Source organism: Acomys minous (genome assembly GCF_964271855.1).
Source record: "Acomys minous genome assembly, chromosome: 5".
NCBI classification, from domain to species: Eukaryota; Metazoa; Chordata; class Mammalia; order Rodentia; family Muridae; genus Acomys; species Acomys minous.
Genome location: NC_140494.1, coordinates 116453853 through 116474284, shown reverse-complemented (window position 1 = coordinate 116474284; position 20432 = coordinate 116453853). Strand labels below are relative to the sequence as shown.

The 20432-nt window shown below is 47.3% G+C and overlaps 2 protein-coding genes, 2 long non-coding RNA genes and 1 pseudogene across 16 annotated transcripts in view; 3 read left to right on the top strand and 2 right to left on the bottom strand.

The window, feature by feature from the left end:
• LOC311597834 (uncharacterized protein) overlaps positions 1-7991 on the bottom strand; it is a 60933-nt gene extending 52942 nt beyond the window's left edge. For 3 of the 10 annotated variants that reach the window (XM_084782308.1, XM_084782311.1, XM_084782309.1), the window contains exon 1: positions 7857-7991. In XM_084782308.1, coding sequence (XP_084638434.1) covers positions 7857-7935 — 79 coding nt within the window. In that variant the 5' untranslated portion in view covers positions 7936-7991. Of the gene's footprint in view, positions 1-1672; positions 1762-2331; positions 3011-7856 lie in introns of those variants that run through there. The other 7 variants (XM_084782307.1, XM_084782303.1, XM_084782305.1 and 4 more) reach the window with 5 other exon arrangements.
• On the top strand, positions 7992-9230 carry LOC311598450 (tubulin alpha-1B chain-like; annotated as a pseudogene). The gene has a single exon. The product of its transcript is annotated as a tubulin alpha-1B chain-like (transcript).
• A 316-nt stretch (positions 9231-9546) lies between these two features.
• Positions 9547-16781, bottom strand: LOC311597843. 3 transcript variants are annotated; one of them, XR_014779359.1, is made up of 4 exons: positions 16657-16781; positions 14816-15147; positions 12792-13070; positions 9547-10577 (listed from the first exon to the last, which is right to left on the bottom strand). It is a non-coding gene; the product is annotated as an uncharacterized lncRNA (long non-coding RNA). The 3 variants fall into 3 exon arrangements; XR_014779360.1 differs by lacking the exon at positions 12792-13070 and having other exon boundaries at positions 9550-10577; XR_014779361.1 differs by lacking the exons at positions 9547-10577; positions 12792-13070 and having other exon boundaries at positions 14720-15147.
• On the top strand, positions 13071-13617 carry LOC311597849. Its single transcript, XR_014779369.1, has 2 exons — positions 13071-13170; positions 13265-13617. It is a non-coding gene; the product is annotated as an uncharacterized lncRNA (long non-coding RNA).
• Positions 16782-16806: 25 nt separating the features above from the next.
• On the top strand, positions 16807-20359 carry COMMD4 (COMM domain containing 4). Its single transcript, XM_084782333.1, has 8 exons — positions 16807-16930; positions 18339-18410; positions 18618-18683; positions 18877-18916; positions 19158-19277; positions 19457-19537; positions 19822-19998; positions 20106-20359. Exons 1-8 carry the CDS (start codon positions 16928-16930, stop codon positions 20144-20146), a joined length of 600 nt encoding a protein of 199 aa, XP_084638459.1. The 5' UTR covers positions 16807-16927; the 3' UTR covers positions 20147-20359.
• The last annotated feature ends 73 nt before the right edge of the window (positions 20360-20432 follow it).

Below are 20432 nucleotides of genomic sequence, written 5' to 3'. Positions count from 1 at the left end.
ATAGTGTACGCTGTCATAGGCAAATTGATTTAGTAGCAGACATAAGATGTAATTATGTTCATACACTCATCCTTTGATACACAATAAGCAATTATTGGATAGTGGAAGGGGCCGGAGTCCATACACAGAGCCCATGATACATTTTATTCTCCCCTGGCTTTTTTGTTTTGTTTGTCTGTTTTTTGTTATGACATCCATTTGTATACAGTGTGTGGGGAGATGTTCCATTTCTGACCAAGAAACCCACTGAGATGAGTTAGAATGGGGTTCTGGACCCAAAATTATTTAACTCAATTCTAGATAAAAAAAAATGCCAGAAGAGTTGATGCACTGTGTTGGCACTGGAGTAAGTGTGTGTTTTTATGTGTCACTGTCACAGGCTGTGTATTCATATAGTCCCAGCCCTCTGTTATCACTAAAGAACATCCCAATCCTAACTGACTTTAGGACAGATATGTGGACTGATCTGAGACTCCCAAAACATGCATGCCGCAACTCTCAGTGTTTGTGAAATAACCAAAACCATGTGTTCTATATGCTTTCCATATAACAACTTGATGAATTTTGACATTCCTGTTACAATAGCTGCCCTGGAGTTGGTGAACATGGCCTTGACCTCATGAAGTGGATGCTGTATAGGATTTCTTAAGGCTGGTGGAACTAGGCATTTGCACAAATGATAGACCCTGTTCTAAGGTAGCTAAAGGGTCCACAGCTGAATGATGAGCCAGGTCAACAGGTTTGAGCATCAGGGCCACAATCTGGGTTCCAACTATGACTCTTCCACAGAACAACAGAGGAGTCTGGTACTTTCATCACTGCCTTTGATTCCACCCCTGGGATGTGAACAAACAGTAAACAAGGGTATGTCTGTGCTGTTGGTGTGTGATTTAATGAGCATAGGGCATGAGGTGTAAATGTTATTTATAGGGAAAGTATACAGCCAACACCCTCCCAGCTCAGTCTGAGTCAGACTTGTTATAACCTTGGAATCCGCCTTTCCAAGCCATTGTTCTTCTGTGACATGTGGCTGCTCAGAATGAAGGCGGCCATCTTAATTTTATCCAGCTCAGGTTCGAGTCAGTTAAAAGTTTAACAGGAATGCCTAAGTTACTCAGCGTCCACTCATAAAAGGAGGTCAGTGTTGTTCTCTTCAGTGTTCTAGTTGTCTGACTGTGGTCAGTGGATTTGTCTCAGTGAGGCAAATCCCAGAATACTGTGTGAATTAACATTCTCTAGTAGGATCTCTAGTATTGTACACACTGCTGAAAAGCCAGTACCTTACATTACTAATGCCTCACAAAAATGAGGGACTCGACATTTACCTATTTGCCACAAAAACAGAAAGCCTATAGTACAACTTCTTGAAAAAGCTCAAAAATGAAGGCTCCGGAGAGCGAAGCCACATAACACACGAAAATATGTGTAGCCATGAACATCTGGTAAACGTTACAAGTCTATGCAAAGACCAACACAATTGTTTCTGTGGACAATTCACATTGGTCATTATAGGGCTCATGTACGTTATTTACCCACTGCTGAATATAAATCAATATTAAATACATAGGTTCTTATTCATCAATCAGGACAATTGATTCCAATTCTCTCCATTTACATGTTGAAACAGTGACTTCTCATTGAAAAAGCCATTTCCGTTCTTGAAAATGCTTACCTCTGGAGGGAAGTGGGATGGCAAATTAGCTATAATTGAGCTCTCTGGTGATTCACGTTAGACACAAAATATGTTTTCAGCTTAATTAAATAGAGAAAGTACAAATCCCTGTGAACTGTCACATAAATGAAGAACGCGTGTCCATAATTCCCTGAATTTAATACATCCTTCAGGAAAAGAGAGAATGTGGTTTTTAAAAAAATGAAGATATAGATACATAATTATGCAAAATACCTCAAACCCAACATATGGATTCCCTCCAGTTTTATGATATATTTCAATACATATAACCTAAATCATAACATACACTAACTGGGTATTGTGGGTACTGTGCCTTTCATCTCAGCACTGAGGAGGCAAAAATAATCAGATCTTTGTGAGGTTGAGGTCAGCCTGGTCTACAAGTGAGTTCCAGGACAGCCAGGGTTACTCAATAAGATCCTGTCTCCAAAAAAATTACATATATAAAAATTATTGTAAATACACCAAGGAATATCTGTGGAAGAACTTGATTAATCAAATAAATAAGTTATAGAATAAAGCTATAAATCATAATCAAAATTGTACATATAATAGGGAAAATTATTTGAACAAAATACGTCACAAAATAATGACTAGTCCAGTTGAGGGATGACATTCAAAGGTGAGTCTTACAATACCTTTACAAGAGCATCCATTGCCCATTGCTAAATCTGTATCAAAATCAAACCAAAATATAAAATTCTGCACTATCCCAAGTGTATGTTGAGAAGACATACGCCACACTGAAATCCATACTGAAGCACTACTGTAAAGCGTAACTGCATAACCACAGCAGCACTATGTCATAGAACTTTCAGAGTGAATTCACAGTCCAGACTGTGACATCCAGCATCTGCTAGGTCACTGAGCCAGCAGCTGGCTCAGGTGGTGAGAGCACTTTGCCTACTAAGCCTAGGACTCAAGTTTGGTCTACTTAACCTACGGGGAAGGAAGACAGCCAATTCCCCAAAATTGGCTTCAAACCTTCATCCATGTACTATGGTGTTGACCTTAGTTTTTAAACTCTATTTTGAAGCTTCTACGTCCCTTCCACTAACCCCTTAACCCTGGGTGTGAGAAAGAAAGTTAGTGGGGAGAGGGGGCGCAGACCCCTTTACTACTCCGTGCTGTTTAGGGTCACGGAGTCCTTTGGGGGCAATACATCATCTTCATAACAGCAAATGCAGCAATCAGTCTCCTCTAAGCCACTGTGTTGTCTCACGTCTGTCCAAACTGCCACATGTCACATGCCATACTTTCTCTCTTAGGCCTCTTAGCTCCCTCAGAGTCCTGGACCATGTCCCTCTCTGTGCCCCACAAGGCAGACCGTTTGTTACAAAAAAACAAACAAACAAACACACACACACACACACACACACACACACACACACACACACACACACACACACACACGCATGCTATTTCTTATGCCAAGAAAGCTTCCTCAGAAGTACAGCATCTTATATACTATTTCTAGGGGAGAGACTGAGACTTCTACGAGTTAGCAGAAACTGTCAGAGAACAGTTGAATGAATTCAGTAAGCTGATCAAACAACTTTACACAGAGGGAACAAAGCTGTAGAGTGATGGCACAAGCCTTTAATCCCAGCACTCAGGAGTCAGAGACAGGCAGATCTCTGTGAGTTCAAGGCCAGCCTGGTCTACAAAGGGAGTTCAGGACAGCCAAGGCTACAGAGAAAGCCTTTCTTGAAACAAAACAAAACAAAAAATCATTACATGCTGACCACACTGTGGCCTTGGGACTGGTAACCGCAGTCCTGTCATTCTGAGGATCAGGAGCCCCAGGTCCCCCTAGGACCCGCCTCTGGGCCACTATCATCTCTGCTAAAGTATTCCTGGTTTTAGACAGAGAGCTGTGTTTCTTCTCCATACACCAGGGCTTTAGGAAAAAGCCTTGCACCAGCCCAGTCCTCAGCAGTGAACACTAGATTTATTGGATTACTTACACGAATATGAGCTGCAGGGGGCGGGGTTACATACAGAAAGACTGACTCAAAGGCAGCTGCATCATATAAAGCTCACCCAACAACGGGTCACAAAAGTTGGAAACCTGGAGCTCATAAATACCTCACAGAGTTGGAGCACCAAGCTCACATGTGATGCATATACTGTATTTTTTGGATCATAAGATGCACTTCCCCCAAAAAAAAGTGATAGGTGAAATTAGGGTGTGCCTTATGGTCCAATTGCTGTCCACTGGGCATCAACAAAGAGGTCACTTACCGATGTTTTCAGTGTGCTAGCCGAGGAAACTAGAAAAGTGCTTGGGTCTCCAAGTCTTTCCTCCTGTTAAGTTAATACTTTAATATCACCATATTTTGTTATATTTTAATAAATACTTTATTATACTGGTCCTAATATGGTTCAGATAATTTTTTCTTGTTTTACTACTCTAAAAAACTGGGGCGTCTTATGGTCAGGAGTGTCTTGTGGTCTGAAAAATCCAGTGCATATCTAGTGCAGGGATTAAAAGCATGTGCCACCTTTACCTGGCAATAAATACATGTTAAAGGGAAAAACATAAACACACACGCCAAACTATTAACGAAGTTTCATTTGACATTACAAATGGAAAGGCACAGAGCAGAAAGCAGAACCCAGTTAACTGGATGAAAATGAATGGGCGGCCACAGCGTGCCCATGGGGAAGGGCTGCCTACACCGAGTGACAGGCAGCCTCCTACAGAGATGCAGGGATCTGAGCTTGCTTCAGTGCTCAGGCTTGAATGGTTCAAACGATCCTCCTGCTTTAGGCTCCTGAGTAACAGCCACCACTCTAGGATTCTGAGCCAGCTCTGCCCTTACAGATATCTCTTAAGGGCTTTAAATAGCATAGTGAAGTGCTATCTAATCTAAGCTATGGTACAGGACAAGGGACTACTCATCAATCCTGACTTTTGATGTGGAAGAGAGAGATTCGTGATTTCTACTTTTTTTTTTTTAAGCTCTGGACAACTTCATTAGAGTTAAACAAAAAAACCAAAACCAAACAAAGAAAAACTACAGGGCATGCCATCTGTAAACCTTGGCAGTTGCTCACAGGATAGAAATGAGGGGACAGAAAAAGGAAACCATAGTGTTTTGAGGTAGTCATGGAGGTTTGTGGCAAGCCACTGAGAGTCAGAAAGCTTTAGGGAAAGCAAGGGAACGTCTAAAGCACCAGAGAAAACACAGGCTCTCGCCAACATCTGAAATAAGACCGAGAAGAAGGAAAAGAGACAAGCCACCTGTGCTGGTAGTTTTATGTCAACTTGCCACAAACTAAAGTCATCAAGAAAGAAGGATCCTCAATTAAGACAATGCCTCCATAATACCTGGCTGGAGGCAAACCTGTAGGGCATTTTCTTTGTGATTGATGTGGGAGAGCCCAGCTCATGGTGGGTGCTGCCATCTCTGGGCTGGTGGTCCTGGGGTCTATAAGAAAGCAGACTGTGTAAGGCATGGGGAACAAGCCAGTAAGAGCACCCCTCCATGGCCTCTGCGTCAGCTCCTGCCTCAAGGTCTTTGCCTTGCTTGATTTCCTCTAACCAACAGAAGCAATCGCACTGCTTGTGGTCCGACCCTCTAGCCTTCTCCCTAGACTCTCAGCTTGCCCCCTGGTGTTCCCTCCTCCCATCGATGCTCAATTTGCAATAGCCCAGCTGGAGTCCCTAGCCCTGTCCTTAACCCCCTCCCCTGCCCTCCCCTCCCCTGTCCTCCCCTCCCCACCCCACCCCCAATGGTTCCTCTCAGTCTATCACAGATGTTTCTCTCAACCGGGTATCAGTGGTGTCTCAGTGGGGTAAAGCCCCCCAAGATTACTTTCACCTGGGGCCCAGTGGCTTTCCTTCCCCACAGACCAAACAAAGCCTCGTGGCAGCTCCATAGTGACTGCCCATGGCTAGAACCTTCTGCTTGAAGACTGATGCTGTCTCTGCTCTTAGTGAACACACTTGCTGTTCTGAGTAGACTGGATAGCTCTACAGTAAGGCACGTGTTCAAAATGTGCTCCAAGTCCCAACAGCGGTATTCAGCGCTCTTAAATTTCATTTCAATTAACAATTCAACTTCAAGGGTTGGAGGGATGGTTCAGCAGTTAAGTGGGCGTACGTACTGCTCTTGCTGAGGACCTGAGTTTGGCACCCAGTACTCATGTTCCATGCATGACAACCTCTAACTCCAGCCTCAGAGGATCTGACATTGTCTTTTGGCCTCCTTAGGTACCTTCCCTTGGGTGTACACACACCTGCATACATGTAATAAAAAATAAAAGTGATTTTTAAATTACGCATGTATATATCAGTGTATAGGCATATGCACATGAGTGTAGGTGTCCGTGGATGGTAGAGGCAGACAGATCCCCTAGAAGTTGGAGTTGCAGACAGTTGTGAGCCCCCTGATGTGGGTGCTAGGAACTGAACTCATGTCCACTGGAAGAAGAGTATGAGCTCTTAATCACTGAGCATCTCTCAGTCTTAAAAAAAAAAAAATCCTAAGTTCACATTGCCTATTTATTTGTTGGGTGTTGCAGGATATTTGATCTCAGGGTGATCTCTGAGATTGTGAACTGTAAAAAATCTGTCATTGATCCCATTGTGATCCCTGAGAGTGAACTGTAAATCCCCATTTCTTTCGGTTGAGCCCTAACACACCTTTAATCCAAGAACTTTCTCTTTATTGTAAACAGGTGATTATGGTGTAGTTCAGCCAGCCTTACATGCACACCTTTAATCCAAGAGCCATCTGTACACATAAACTTAACCCTGGGTCAAGGGATGGAGCAAGAAGCCAGCGGACATGGATTAAAGAGTAAAAGGGGCTTTGAGTTGGGGTGCATTTAAGACAGCGTGTAGAAGAAGAAGGGGTCTTTGGCATTTTAGCTCTTGGGTCTTTTATTCTGGGATTTTCACTTGGCCGCTTTAGGTTATAGTGGATGTAAATATGTTTTTGTTTTGATCCCAAGTGTGGGATGTGAAACAGACTTGTGTGAGGGTGCACGGGTTTTTTTCACAGGAAATAGATTTGTGAGAGACCAGGTGATGTTTGTCCACTAGAAGAGGAACCACCTCTTGTGGGGGCATGGTCTTTGCCAACTGATAAACATCCCAGTATGGACTCTGAGAGGATGTGTGTGTGTGTGTGTGTGTGTGTGTGTGTGTGTGTGTGTGTGTGTGTGTGTGTGTGTGTGTGTGTGTGTGTATGTATATATATATATGTATGTATGTATGTATGTATGTATGTATGTATGTATGTATGTATAAGCCCCCCAAAAAGAGGCTGGCCTTTTTAGTCTTCCCATCCTTTCCTATTGTTTGGCTGTTCACCACTTCGCTTTGAGATGCTCCTAGAAAGAACTGTTCCAGCAACTTCTTCAAGGTTCAGGCTGCTGCTCCAGGTTCTGACAGCTACGCTGAGTTCCAGTGGCTGCAGTTGCAGTCACCTTTGCTGATTGCTGGTTTGCTGTTTAACAGGTTCAGCTGGAATCCTGCCGACTACACCAGTGGAATAGCTCCAAGGAACTGAGTCTCAAAAGGCCTACTTCTCCTGTTCCCATTAACCTCTTTTCTCTCCTATCTAGGATAGATGGGTTGGAAGGGAGGTATAAGCATTAAAGAACCCCAAATAAAGTAGGTTTGGAAAGTTCAAAGTCTACATTAGCTCTTTAGTGTTTTAGCTCTTTGGCTCTTAGCTCTCTCACCTTCTTGGCCTTTGGCTTTTTGGGCTTTGAGCTAGCAAGCCTTAGGCCTTGGGGTTTTTGGCCTTTTCCTCCTGGGCTTCAGCTGAGCTAGTGAGCCTTTTGGGTCTTCTCCACTGGGATGTGAGCTGAGTAGGAAGTTCAGCTGGGTGCTTTCTCTGCCTCTCTGAGCTATCAGGTTTTTCACCACACCATCTGGCTCCTGAGTCTTTATTGGCAAAATAGCACAATCTTGGGCTTTTCTATGAAAACAGTTGGGAATGCAAATCTCCAGTTAAATTAGATTGTGAGACTTAAGGAGGTAAACACTGCCCTTTTAATTTCCATCTCTACACTACGTTCCACTCTCCATATTATCAGCAGAATGTTCATGTGGCTAATGACACAGGACTAGGAATAGCAAGTCCATATAAAGACCCCATGGGATACTCGATTACTTTAAAGTCAGTGTCATTATAGTGGTACTTGCCTTGACCCTTAGGTTTCAGGAACGGTAACCAGGACCTGGTGTCTGCTTCTGTCACCCTTGCCTTCCAAGCCATCCACATTGGCCAGGCTGGTGTCCAGGTCGGCAATGCCTGCTGGGAGCTCTACTAGCCTGATGGCCAGATGCCAAGTGACAAGACCACTGGATAGGGAGATGATTCCTTCAACACCTTCTTCAGTGAGACAGGTGCTGGCAAGCATGTGCCCCAGGCAGTGTTCGTAGACCTGGAACCCACAGTTATTGATGAGGATCACACTGGTACCCACCACCAGCTCTTCCACCCTGAGCAGCTCATCACAGATAAGGAAGATGCTGCCAATTACTATGCCCATGACCACTACACCATTGACAAGGAGATCATTGACCTTGTCTTGGACAGAATTTGCAAGCTGCTGACCAGTGCATGGGTCTTCAAGGCTTCTTGATTTTCCACAGCTTTGCCAGGGGAACTGGCTCTGGTTTCACCTCCCTGTTGATGGAGCAGCTCTCTCGATTATAGGGGAAAAAATCCAAGCTGGAGTTCTCCATTTACCTCGCCCCACCACACCCTCCCCCCCACCCCAGGTTTCCACTGCTGTGGTTGAGCCCTACAATTCCATCCTCACCACTTACCCTAGAGCACTCTGATTGTGCCTTCATGGTAGACAATGAGGCCATCTATGACATCTGTCATAGAAACCTTGACACTGAGTACCCAACCTACACTAATGTTAACCACATTAGCCAGATTGTGTCATCCACCACTGTTTCCCTCAAATTTGATGGGGCCCTGAATGTTGACCTGACAGAATTCCAGACCAACCTGATGCTCTACCCTCGCATCCACTTCCCTCTTGCCACAAATGCCCCTGTCATCTCTACTGAGAAGGCCTACTAGGAGCAGCTTTCTGTAGCAGAGTTAGCCAATGCCTGCTTTGAGTCAGCCAACCAGATGGTAAAATGTGCTGCCTGCTGTACCAAAGTGATGTGGTTCCCAAAGATGTCAGTGTTGCTATTGCCACGATCAAGACCAAGCATAGCATCCAGTTTGTGGACTGGTGCCCCACTGGCTTCAAGGTTGGCATTAATTACCAGTCCCCCACTGTGGTGCCTGGTGGAGACCTGGCCAAGGTCCAGAGGGCTGTGTGCATGCTGAGCAACACCACAGCCATTGCTGAGGCCTGGGCTTGCCTAGATCACAAGTTTGATCTGATGTGTGCCAAGTGTGCCTTTGTGCACTAGTATGTGGGTGAGGGCATGGAGGAGGGAGAGTTCTCTGAAGCCTTTAAGGACATAGCTGCCCTAGAGAAGGATTATGAGGAGCTTGCTGTGGATTCTGTTGAAGGAAAGGGTGAGGAAGAAGAAGAGGAAAATTAATCCATTCTTTGAGCCCCTGTATCATGTCAAACTCCCAAGGCTTCAGCTTCAATGTTAAGCTGACAGGCATTGATACTATTAATTGTGTTATTTTTCATCCTATGATCATGTCTTCTCCATGTGTGCCTCTAAGAGTTTTTTCCATGATCTCTCAAAGTAAAAGCTTTACAAATAATAGTAGTAGTAGTAGTAATAATAATAATAATAATAATAATAATAATAATAATAATAATAAAAAATCAGTGCCACTATCCCCATGCTCACAGGTTAAAACAAAACAAAATCTAAGTTTTAAGTATCCTGTTAAGCTTTTAGTATATAGCCTGCTTGGGTTCTATTCTTTAATAAGATGAAACTATAAAAATGCAAACAAATGAAACATAACCAATAGGAAGGGTGATCTGGGTCTAAAGTAGATCTAAGTGCCTCCATAGTCCACAATGTTACCCACAGTGCACCGCTTTTCTTAAGAGTGGGAAACAATGGCATGTTGTTGTTGTTGTTGTTTTTAAGTCTGTCTTAGAGCTCTAGTGCTGTGAGGAGACACCATGACCAAGGCAACTATGATAAGAGAAAGCATTTAGTTGGGGCTTGCTTACAGCTTCAGAGGTTTAGTCCATTGTCATCCTGGAAGGGAGCATGGCATCATGAAGGCAGGTGCTGTGGGCCTCTGTGCGTAGAGAAAGACACTGACCCCGGAACGGGCTTTTGAAACCTCAAAGCCCACCCCCAGCGGCACGCTTTCTCCAGCAAGAGCACACCTCCGAGTTCTTTCAAATAGTGCCACTGCCTGGTGACCAAGCATTCACATCGATGAGCATATTGGGGCCATTCTTTTCCAAAACACCACACTCCACAGCCTGGCTCCCTTAGAACTGTGGCCATATCGTGATGCAAAATGTCCAACTTCAAAAGTCCCCATAGTCTACAATAGTCTCAAGGCTGTTTTAAAGTCCAAAGTTCATAGTATTTTATGAGACTCAAGGCAATTTTTTAACGGCAACCTTCTGTAAAATCAAGAGCAAAAAGCAAACCACATTCTTCCAATATACAATGGCACAGAATATACATAACTATTTTAAAGGGGGGGGGGGTCGGGGAGGGAGTGTAGTGAGGAAACACTGGCCCAAAGCAAGACTAAGCACTCCAGACTCTGCACCTCTATGTCTCCAAGCACTCTTCTGGTCTCCAACTCCTTCCAAGTATGTTGACTGCAACCCACTTGACTCTTTTGGGCTGGTGCCACTTCCCTGTCCTCCTATGGGGTTAACACAAGAGGAGGTGCCTAATCTTCTTGCGACTTGATGTGTCATGTTTGGTTGACATCCCTGGGAAGCATATACTTTTCTGAAGGGAAACACAGAGGAGAAGTGGATCTGAGGGAGGCGGGAGAACTGGGAGGACGGGGAGGGAAATACACAGCAGGGATGTAATAGATGAAAGGAGAATAAACAAAAAAGGAAACTCTGACTTCGTTTAAACATAATCTGGGTGCTGGAGAGGTGCCTCAGCACCCACATGAGCTCGCAAACATAGCTAAGTCCAGATTCAGGGGATGTGGCCTCCACACACAGTATACAAACATACACACAGGTTAAATGCATAAGGTTTTAAAATTAAACATAATTAGGCTTTTCTAAAATAATGGTACCTACTATCACCTCCTTGCCCTGCATGAGATATATTAACAATTTCAAATTCACCTTTCAACCTACATCAGCTCTGCTACCCTGAGGGGGCCTATAGACCTTCATGAGTAGCAGTTTATTAAAATAACTATTATACCTAAAGTTCTGCTCGGCGGAGCCTTTGCCAGGCCTAAAAATCATTGCCTTTAGGTCTTCTTTTCTGTCTTCTTATGACAGAAGAAATAAAACGCTTATACTACCAAAAACAAACAGGAAATTACATTTCAGGCAATTGGCAAAATTACCAAGAGGCAGGCACCATAAATAAATACGAATTTGGGCTAGATATTTTCTTGTCATTTGCAAAAGTATTTTTTCCAGGTATATAAAGGTGACGTGTATGTGCACACGTAGCTAGTTAGAAGTTTCTGTCAGGCTGCACATGGGTTTATCCTGAAACAAATTAATTAGCTGCTGTTCGGATTGCCCTTAGAGCCGCAGACCTGACGGTGGTTTTCAGAGTAAACAGCTCTACGAGAGCTCACTGCAAATGGAGACATCACTGGAAAATACAGGCCGTTGTACTTTGCACACATGCATTCTCCTTTGTCCCTTGTCTCTCAAAGCATGCAATTCTCATGTCTCATCAATCATTTAATCAAGGCTAATGAAACGTCCCTCGTCTCCCACCGTGGCCTTGCAGGTCTCTAGCGCAGACAAGTCCTTCAAGATGCAACGGAACACGGCTATGCATACTATTGAAAGGTTTGTTGTCAAAACCACTATACTGCATTATGAGTCCACTCATTATTTGGTTATAAAATTGGGGCCACCACTCTGACTCTCCACCTGCCCCAATCTAAGGGGAAATTAACCCTTCTTCCTGCCTTGCCTCTCTCGCCCCCCCATCCTTTGCCTTTCCCATCCCAGCCCCCCTCTGCTTCTTCCCATGTTTATTTTTTAGTTGTTTTCCTGGGGGGTGAGTGACAGTGGGAGATGGTTCTGGTTTGTTTGTTCTTTTGACACAAAGTCTCGCTATATAGCATAATCTGTTATTAATTGCAACTTTCCTGCCTCAGCCTCCTTGTTTCAGTGACCAGAGAACTGCCACCAAGGCCCTTCAGGTTTTGCCTTTTTAAGGCACCCTACTCCTGAGGGCACCAGAGATCCATGTCTTCCTCACCACTCCTTATTGCCCCGCTGGCATGAGCTCTGCCAGGCCTGATGCCGCTACCACATCTATAGAATACATCTTCCTGCTCTTGGTTCAAGCAGCACCATTGGGCCCTCAGCCCGTGGTCCCCCATAGGCAGAGGAATCTAGGTGGCAGAGGGGCTGGGGCTCCAGGCCACAAAACAGCATAGGCTTCAGAGTCTCTGAGGACATCGGGCCCATAGTGCAAGCCTTCCAGCCAGGATCTTGGCATGCCCAGACAGAGACACAAGTGTTCAAGAAGCTGCTATCCTGGCCCTGGCTGTGGCTTGGCCCATGACAACTTGGGGTCAATTGGGAGGAGACCCAGGGACATGGGAGGGGTATGGAACTTGCTACAAGATCCTTGTAACTTGCCAGAGGTCCCAGGGCCCAGTGAGAACCGAGTCTCGGCACAGGGGAGACATTACAGTGTGGGAAAAAGAGCTCCATGCATAGATGTCACTGTGTCCTCTAACAGGCTATGAAAGCAGTCCTTGAGGTCTTGAATTCCTTAGTTTGCAGTCCCCAGGACCAGCCTCCAAACTAGCCTAGCTTAGGAAAAGGAAATATTTGGCTTTCGGAAGCAGTACCTGGCCAGCCAGGGAGAGCCACACCAACTGGCCCTCTGTAAGGAGTGGGTACTAGGACCCAGAAGAGGGCACCCCAGCACCCACAGGAACCCCAGAGCAAGTTGAGTAAGGGAGGGTGGGAGATAGTTTGGGATAATTTGTCTTCTTACCTATATTACCTGCCACCAAGTGGCAGAAAAGAGACAAACAGGGAACAGGCTGGGTAGTACCTTAGTCTCTTACTGCCATCTGGTGGCAGCAAGGCAGAATGACATGAGCGTGTGACAAATGGGAGAGAGGAAAGCAGCCATTGCTATGACCATGTGACCCTATTCCACATCAGGCTGAGGGAGCCGTCCATTCTACCCCAAACCTCTTGCTTCGACCTCTTCCACCTCTGCTTGGACAAGGTATCAGTCATCCTTCCAAGCTGGACCTAAGGCTCCAAGCTGCAGAGATGAAAGGACTGTGTCAGGCCCACAGTCACAAGTGACACCATCGTCCTGCAGAGCCCCACTCTCCATGTTGGAGCAACCCTGACTCACACAGGTGATCAGAGGGTGCGCCCTGGGCTTTGGGGTGAGTAGGCAGGGGCAGAAGAATCACAAGGAAGAACAGCTGAGACCCTTGTTCCATCCTTTAGTCTACAGGGGACCCCACAGAATTAAAAATTTCCCCCCAAAGAACATGCTGGAGGAAGGTAAGGGCTGGAGCCTGGAGCCAGCGTGAAAGCCTCGTCTCGTCTCCCAGGAAGAGACTTCACAGTTCTGAGATTTACCAGAGCAACTTGCAGGAGAGATTGGAGCAGAGACCATGATGGGTCAGTGATGGTGGGACTACACCTTGACCCAGACTGCTTTGTCACGCAGCCTCTTATCCTCTTTTTAACCCAAACTTTATGCTGGTACCCTAAAGATGGACTTGGGGGAAGCACTGGGCCCCTTCATTTGTTCCTCTCTCAATGTGGCCACACTGAATAAACCTCTTTTCTCTGTTTTTCATTATTGCTTATATCTTTAATTGGACACCAATGGACAAGCCAATCTTGTTGGGCTTTCCAAGGCCCAATCAAATACTCTAAAAACACTGGTGGGACTGGAGAGATGACTCACTGGTTAAGAGCATTGTCTGCTCTTCCATAGGCTCTGAGTTCAATTCCCAGCAACCACATGGTGACTCACAACCATCTATAATGTGATCTAATGCCCTCTTCTGGCCTGCAGGTGTACATGCAGACAGAACACTCATATAATTAAGTAGATAAATCTTAAAATAAAATAAAATACCTGGTAACACCAGGAGCCTTTTTGAGGTCTGGAAAAAGACACTGTAAAAGCTGACAGTAAGATGCCTACAAGAGACAGGTCCAGAATGAAGGCAGAGGCGCCAGGCTTTCATGCCCCTTTTTGCCATCTTGTGGGCCCAGTGACCCAATGTAAGAGCAGTTTCTCCATGCCTGCTACAGAGTCACGGCCAAGAAAGTTCCAGGTTTTTATTTGTTTTGTTTTGTTTTGATTTTTTGAGACAGGGTTTCTCTATGTTATCTTGGCTGTCCTGGACTTGCTTTGTAAACCAGCCTGGCCTCGATCAACCTGCCTCTGCCTCCCCAGTGCTGGGATTAAAGGCATGCGCCATCACGCCCTGCTGAAAGTTCCAGGTTTTTTCAGACAGGGCTTCATATACTCCAGGCTGACCTTCAATCCTCAGACATTCTGCCCATGCCCCCCCACTTCCACCAGCCAAGAGTTGGGGTTACAGGTGTGCACCACCAAATTGCTTTTGTAAACCAGGTTAAATACTCTCATCTGAGCAAATAGCGTAGTAGCACTTTGGGGGACTCCTTCCTCTAAGCCTCTGGGATGAAGCAAGGGAGGGAATGTAACCAATGTAATCTTGCCTGCCTGGACCTGGCACTGATGGGGCTAGAGGGACATGCTCCTCACCTCGTTTAGTTTCTTTCTATTTAATGCTTCGTCCTCAGGCCCCCAGTCTCCCTCAGAGGGATGCAGCATGTGAACAAAGGTCAGCTCACTCCCTTCTCCAGCACACCTCCCATGCCCAGGTAATTCCAGCCGAATGTTGAATGTGCCCAAGCATCTTAAACAAAGGCCTTTACTGGGGAGAGAATCTTTATCTAGGGATCCAGGAAATCCATAAAAGGCCCTGCCACCCCCAGTAGGACGTAAGGACCTACTGGTCAAACGATGAATGTGTGGTTCTTGAGAACGTTCCAGGGATTTCAGGCCTCACGGGTTGGCTTTGGAACCCAACCTCCTGTTTTCCTAATAACACCAGCAAGGTAAATGGCAGCTCTGCTCTTCAGCAGGATTTAAAGTGCCATAGAGGAGTCGGAGAGAAGGCCCGGGGGTTAAGGTTAAAGTGCCTCTTGTTATTCCAGAGGACCCAAGGTCAGCTCTCAGCAACTCCGTCAGGTGGCTCACCAACATCTGTAACTCCAGTTCCAGCCTCTAAGAGTTACTGCGTGCACACACAAGGGGCACACAAGCTCGCGCAGGAAATACACACCTGCAAAAATAAGATAAATAATAAGTATTTTTACACTAATGCCTGGTGATAGCAAACATGCAAGGAATTCTTTCTGGGCACATAAAATGTTGTGGGCCTTTGTGTGAAGCACCCAAGAGTGCCCACAAAAGGGGAGGCTGCAATGGCAAAGGGCAGATATGAGGGGATGGAGAGACGAGGGGACTGGGGTGCATAATGTGAAGCTCACAAAGAATCAATTAAAAGTTTTTTAAAAATACACAGTCATACTTGAAGGATATATGGAGGAGGGTACTAGTAACTTTTGGCGGGAGTGCTGATTATATGATCACACAGGGAGTGCAGTTTAGGAAGATTCTTTTGGCTTCCTGCCTATGTATAATTTCCTGCATGTGCATCATATTTTAATAGGTCTTGCTTATTTTAACTAATATATTTTTGTTTTGTGTATAGGTGGGGGTGTTTTTTAATTTTTTAAAAGATTTATTTATTATTTACACAGTATTCTGCCCACACGTGTGCCTGCCCACCACAAGAAGGCACCAGATCTCATTACAGATGGTTGTGAGCCACCATGTGATTGCTGGGAATTGAACTCGGGACCTTTGGAAGAAGAGCAGACGGTGCTCTTAACCTCTGAGCCATCTTCCCAGCCCCCGTTTTGTTTTGTTTTGTTTTGTTTTTTAATTTGTGCATGGGAATGTACCTGTGTGCATATGGCAGCCAGAGGTTGACATCATTTGCCAGGTGTCTTCGAGCCTCACCCCACACCCCACCGCCACCCCGCCCCACCCAACCGGGTCCCCTACTGCCCTAGGAGCTCACAGATTAGTTAGACTAAGAGGCTGGTGAGCTCTGTGGATCCACCCTCAGTCCAGCGATTTACATGGGTGCTGGCTTCATGAACTTGGCTTGCCCTGCAGACATTTATCAACTGAGCCATTTCCCCAGACCCTAGTTTTAGCTTGTCCATCCTTTTTGTACGTGAGTGTGTGTGTGTATGTGTTTGTGTGTTTGTGTGTGTATGTGTTTGTGTGTTTGTGTGTGTGTGTGATGCATGTGTGGGCATATTTGTGTCACAGTAGGTATGTGACGACGAGGACAATTTTTGTGACTTGATTGTCTCCTTCCACTTTTTTTGTTTTGTTTTTTGTTTTTCAAGACAGGGCTTCTCTGTGTAGCCTTGGCTGTCCTCGAACTCACAGCGATCCGCCTGCCTCTGCCTCCCGAGTGCTGGGATTAAAGGCGCGCGCCACCACACCCGGCTCTCCCTCCACCTTTATTTGGGGTTCCAGGGACCAAACTTGGGTGCTTCTCTAAGGCATCTGGCCAGTTTTAGCTTTGGGGTACAAGGGCTCATTCTGTAGTCCAGGCTGGTTTAAACTGCTGATCCTCTTGCCTCATAGACTCTCAGGTGTTGGGATTTCAGGGGCGTGCCCTCACTCTCTGGGCATTCAGTAAAATCTTAAAAAACAAAACAAAACAACAGTCCACAGCGGTATCGCTCAAGGAGGAAACCACGAAACCCACCTCAATACTCCTGGCTCATGGGATCCTGCCTCCAAGTTAAATTAATAAAATGATTTGCACCCTTTCCCTCCGGGTTGATGAATCCTGGTGAAACGCAGGCAGGCTGATAGTTCCTGGAAAGGGGGTCTGGAGGTGCGGAGTACGCACTTTCGATTGGTTCTCACCTTAACGGTCAGCCCTCCCTATGCACGCCTGTCGGTGTCATGTGATCGCGGAGTCAGCTGACCTTGCGTCGAGCCGGAAGAAGTTCTGAATCCAGTCTCTTGACATCATGGTGAGCTATTGAGGAGGGGGGGGGGGGGGGACGTGAGAAGTTAGGTCTCGGCGAGAAAGGGGTTCGGGGACTCTAGGAGCATAAGGAGAGAATATTCACTGGCGCCTGCGCGGTGCGGCAGGACGGCCGAGCCCGCAGGCATAGTTGCGCTTCCCCCGCGTCCGTCCCTGGGCCGGGAGGCCCCACCTCCCGGTAACCGGGTTCTCAGACTCGTCGCGATCCCCAGAGGAGCACCCGCCCTCTTCCCTACGGGTGACCAAGAAGAGAACATGCTTAGTACCGGTTAGGAAGCCTCTCCGCGCTTTCCAGAGACAAGGAGTGGTTTTTGGATTGGATTGAACTTTCTGATTCATACATCGATTCATTCAGCAGATACGTGTTGAGTGTCCGGCCCATACAGGCATCGAGATTTTCAGCTGCAAACGGGGAGGGGCAAGTTAGAAGGAAGAATTGGCAGGCATGGATCCTTCTGCAACTGCAGAGGTTTACCTGAGCCTTGACGCCGTATTAGGACTGCATCTCTAAGATGCGACTCTGTAGTTTGTGTTACCCCGTTGGGATGCAGGGGCAGTGGAGGGTGTCCGCAGACAGGAAACGGTTGTGCAGCCTCTGAAAGAACCCGGACCCCTGAGAGTGCACATCTTGCCTTGCCTGATCTTTACTAAGCTCTAGCGAGACAAGCAAGATCAAATCTTGCTGGAGTTTAGGTCACCATGATCAAAACAGGGAGCATTCCCTCTGGCTGCCCAGAGTGCTTTGTTAACCAGATTATAGGAAGGAAGATTTGGTGCTGTAGCTCAATGGTAGATGGGCCCGAGGTCCTGACTTTGAGCCCCAGCGCTGCCAGCAACATGCCCCTTAAAACCCAGCATCAGGAAGAGCCCAGCAAGGATGAAGGTAGGGATGAGGAACAGATAGCATGAGGCAAGCTGTCGTGGCTGGAGTGTGGTACTTAGGGAAAACTGCCACCAATTGGTGTCTGTTGAGCAGGTAAAGTAGAAGTCAGAAAAGAGTCAGGTGGCAATGTGGGCAGGGAGGGAATACTCAAGACAGTTGGGAGAGCAGGTGACCGAAGAGTGCCCATTCTTGGCCACACCTCAGCCCTTCCTGTAGCTTGATTTCCGTTTTTATCTTTTTCCTTTGGGTCTTTTGTTGTTTTTGTTTGCTTGGTTTTTTGTTTGTTTGTTTGTTTGTTTGTTTTTGGTTGTTTTTTTGTTGGGGTTTTTGTTTTGTTTTGTTTTGAGACAGGGTTTCTTTGTTACACAGAGTTCTGCCTGTCCTAGTTTCTCTTTGTAGACCAGGCTGGCCTCGAACTCAAAGAAATCCGCCTGCCTCTGCCTCCCAAGTGCTGGCATTAAAGTCGTGCGCCACCATGCAGCTTGACTTCCTACCTTACGCTCTCTTGCAGAGGTTCCGGTTCTGTGGCGATCTGGACTGTCCTGACTGGGTCCTAGCAGAGATCAGCACACTGGCCAAGATTGTTGAGTGCACTGGTTTACTTAGGGTTGGGAAGAGAGAGAGGCTTGGGGTTCAGGGTAGAGGGAGGAGGTTGGGACTGGGAGCTTGGGTGGGGTGGTGAGGGAGTCTCCCTGAAGATGGGGCTGCCCCCCCTCCCCTTCAGCCAACGCACCCTAGCAGTGAGGGGTAAGGTGGGCCAGTCTGGCTGAAGCAGGGCCATCCTTTCCAGTCCTCCGTGAAGCTGCGGCTGCTGTGTAACCAGGTGCTGAAGGAGCTTCTGGGGCAGGGGATTGATGTGAGTACGGGGGTACCCAGCACCCCACTGTCCAATAACCTGAGAAGTCAGTTCTTCGGCCTCCCATCCCCTTGGATGGGCGTGCCCTTCCTTCTCTCCAGCCGCAGCCCACTCCTTACCGCAGGATCTGGGCCAGGGGCGAGGGGCTGGTGACGAGGCCCTGGCACCTCCTTAGGACCTCCTTTCCCCATAGTATGAGAAGATCCTGCAGCTTACTGCCGATGCCAAGTTTGGTGAGTGTACCCGAGACTGGGGACCACAGCCTGCCTGATCCTCCTGCTTCAATGCAGAGTGGGAAAGGAAGAACCGTATTGTCAGCCCTGTACCACCACTTGCTGGACCGGTAGCAGTGCGGGGGGGGGGGGGGGGGGCAGTTCAAGAAGCTTGAGGCCCAAAGCTGGAGGCAGCGGGGCAGGAAGATGGTCGGGGCTCCAGTGACATCCCCTGCCCCCCCCACCCCCCGTGGGTCTCTAGAGTCTGGAGATGTGAAGGCCACAGTTGCTGTGTTGAGTTTCATCCTCTCCAGTGCAGCCAAGCATAGTGTGGACAGCGATTCCTTGTCCAGTGAGCTCCAGCAGCTGGGGCTGCCCCGAGGTACACAGCAGGCCGGTGGGAAACCCATGGAGGCGGGGGAGGGACGGTACACCAATGCCTTGTTGGCCCCGAGATGTACCCTGTGGGCCCTGGATCCTGAGACCCACCCCTTAAGCCCAGTGGCAGTCTCCACCTGCCACCTCAGCAGAGCTGCCCCTCAGAGCCCGATCTGCCTGCAGAGCATGCCACCAGCCTGTGCCGCTGTTATGAAGAGAAGCAGAGCCCCCTACAGGAGCACCTTCGGGCCTGCAGCCTGCGTGGTGAGTATGAAAACAGCCTGGCGAGCCCGGGCTGCACATGCACCAGCTTGATGCCATTGCTCCAGGGAAAGCCTTAACCACAGTTCCACACAGAGCACTTGGGTTTAGACCTGGCCAAGGATCTCATGACCGTGGCCTGAGTATCTTTTCTCTGAGGCTCATGGTAGATATTCTTGTACCTGGCCACACAGCCTTGAAGGGTTATGCGCTGAGCCCCGTTGTGGACTGAGGTGGAGGACTTCCTGGCTTGCCTTCTTGATAGCTTCCTAACTTCTTGCCTGCAGTGAACAGGCTGGCCAGCGTGGGCTGGCGGGTAGACTACACTCTGAGCTCCAGCCTACTGCGTTCTGTGGAGGAGCCCATGGTACACCTGCAGTTACAGCTTGTGCCTGCCCCGGGTGCCCTGGCCCAGCCTGTGTCCATGTCCCTCTCAGCAGACAAGTTCCAGGTCCTTCTGGCAGGTGAGGTTGGACCTACAGAGGTGGGGGGCCCTCCTGGGGAAGGCCAAATGGCCTCGGGCTTGCTTGTAGTCCCTACCACTCCCTATATACCATCTTTTCCCCTGCAGAACTGAAGCAGGCTCAGACCCTGATGACCGCTTTGGGCTGAAGAGAAGGGTGTTCCTCGCCTCTGTGGTGCTGCCCTGCTGACACTGAGGTGTTGCCCTCCACACTCCTCTTTCAAGGCTGGCCCTGACCTCTTGGGTCACTGGCTACCTGACTTACTGCATAGGGCTCCTGGGCCCCAGAATTGCCTTCTTTTGAAAGAAAATACTTGTCAACCATTTTTTATAGGCAAAAAGAATAAACACATATACAGTAATGTGTATGAGCCGTGCTGTTGTTGTTGTTGTTGTTGTTGTTGTTGTTGTTGTTTGAGACAGGCGTCCCGAGGC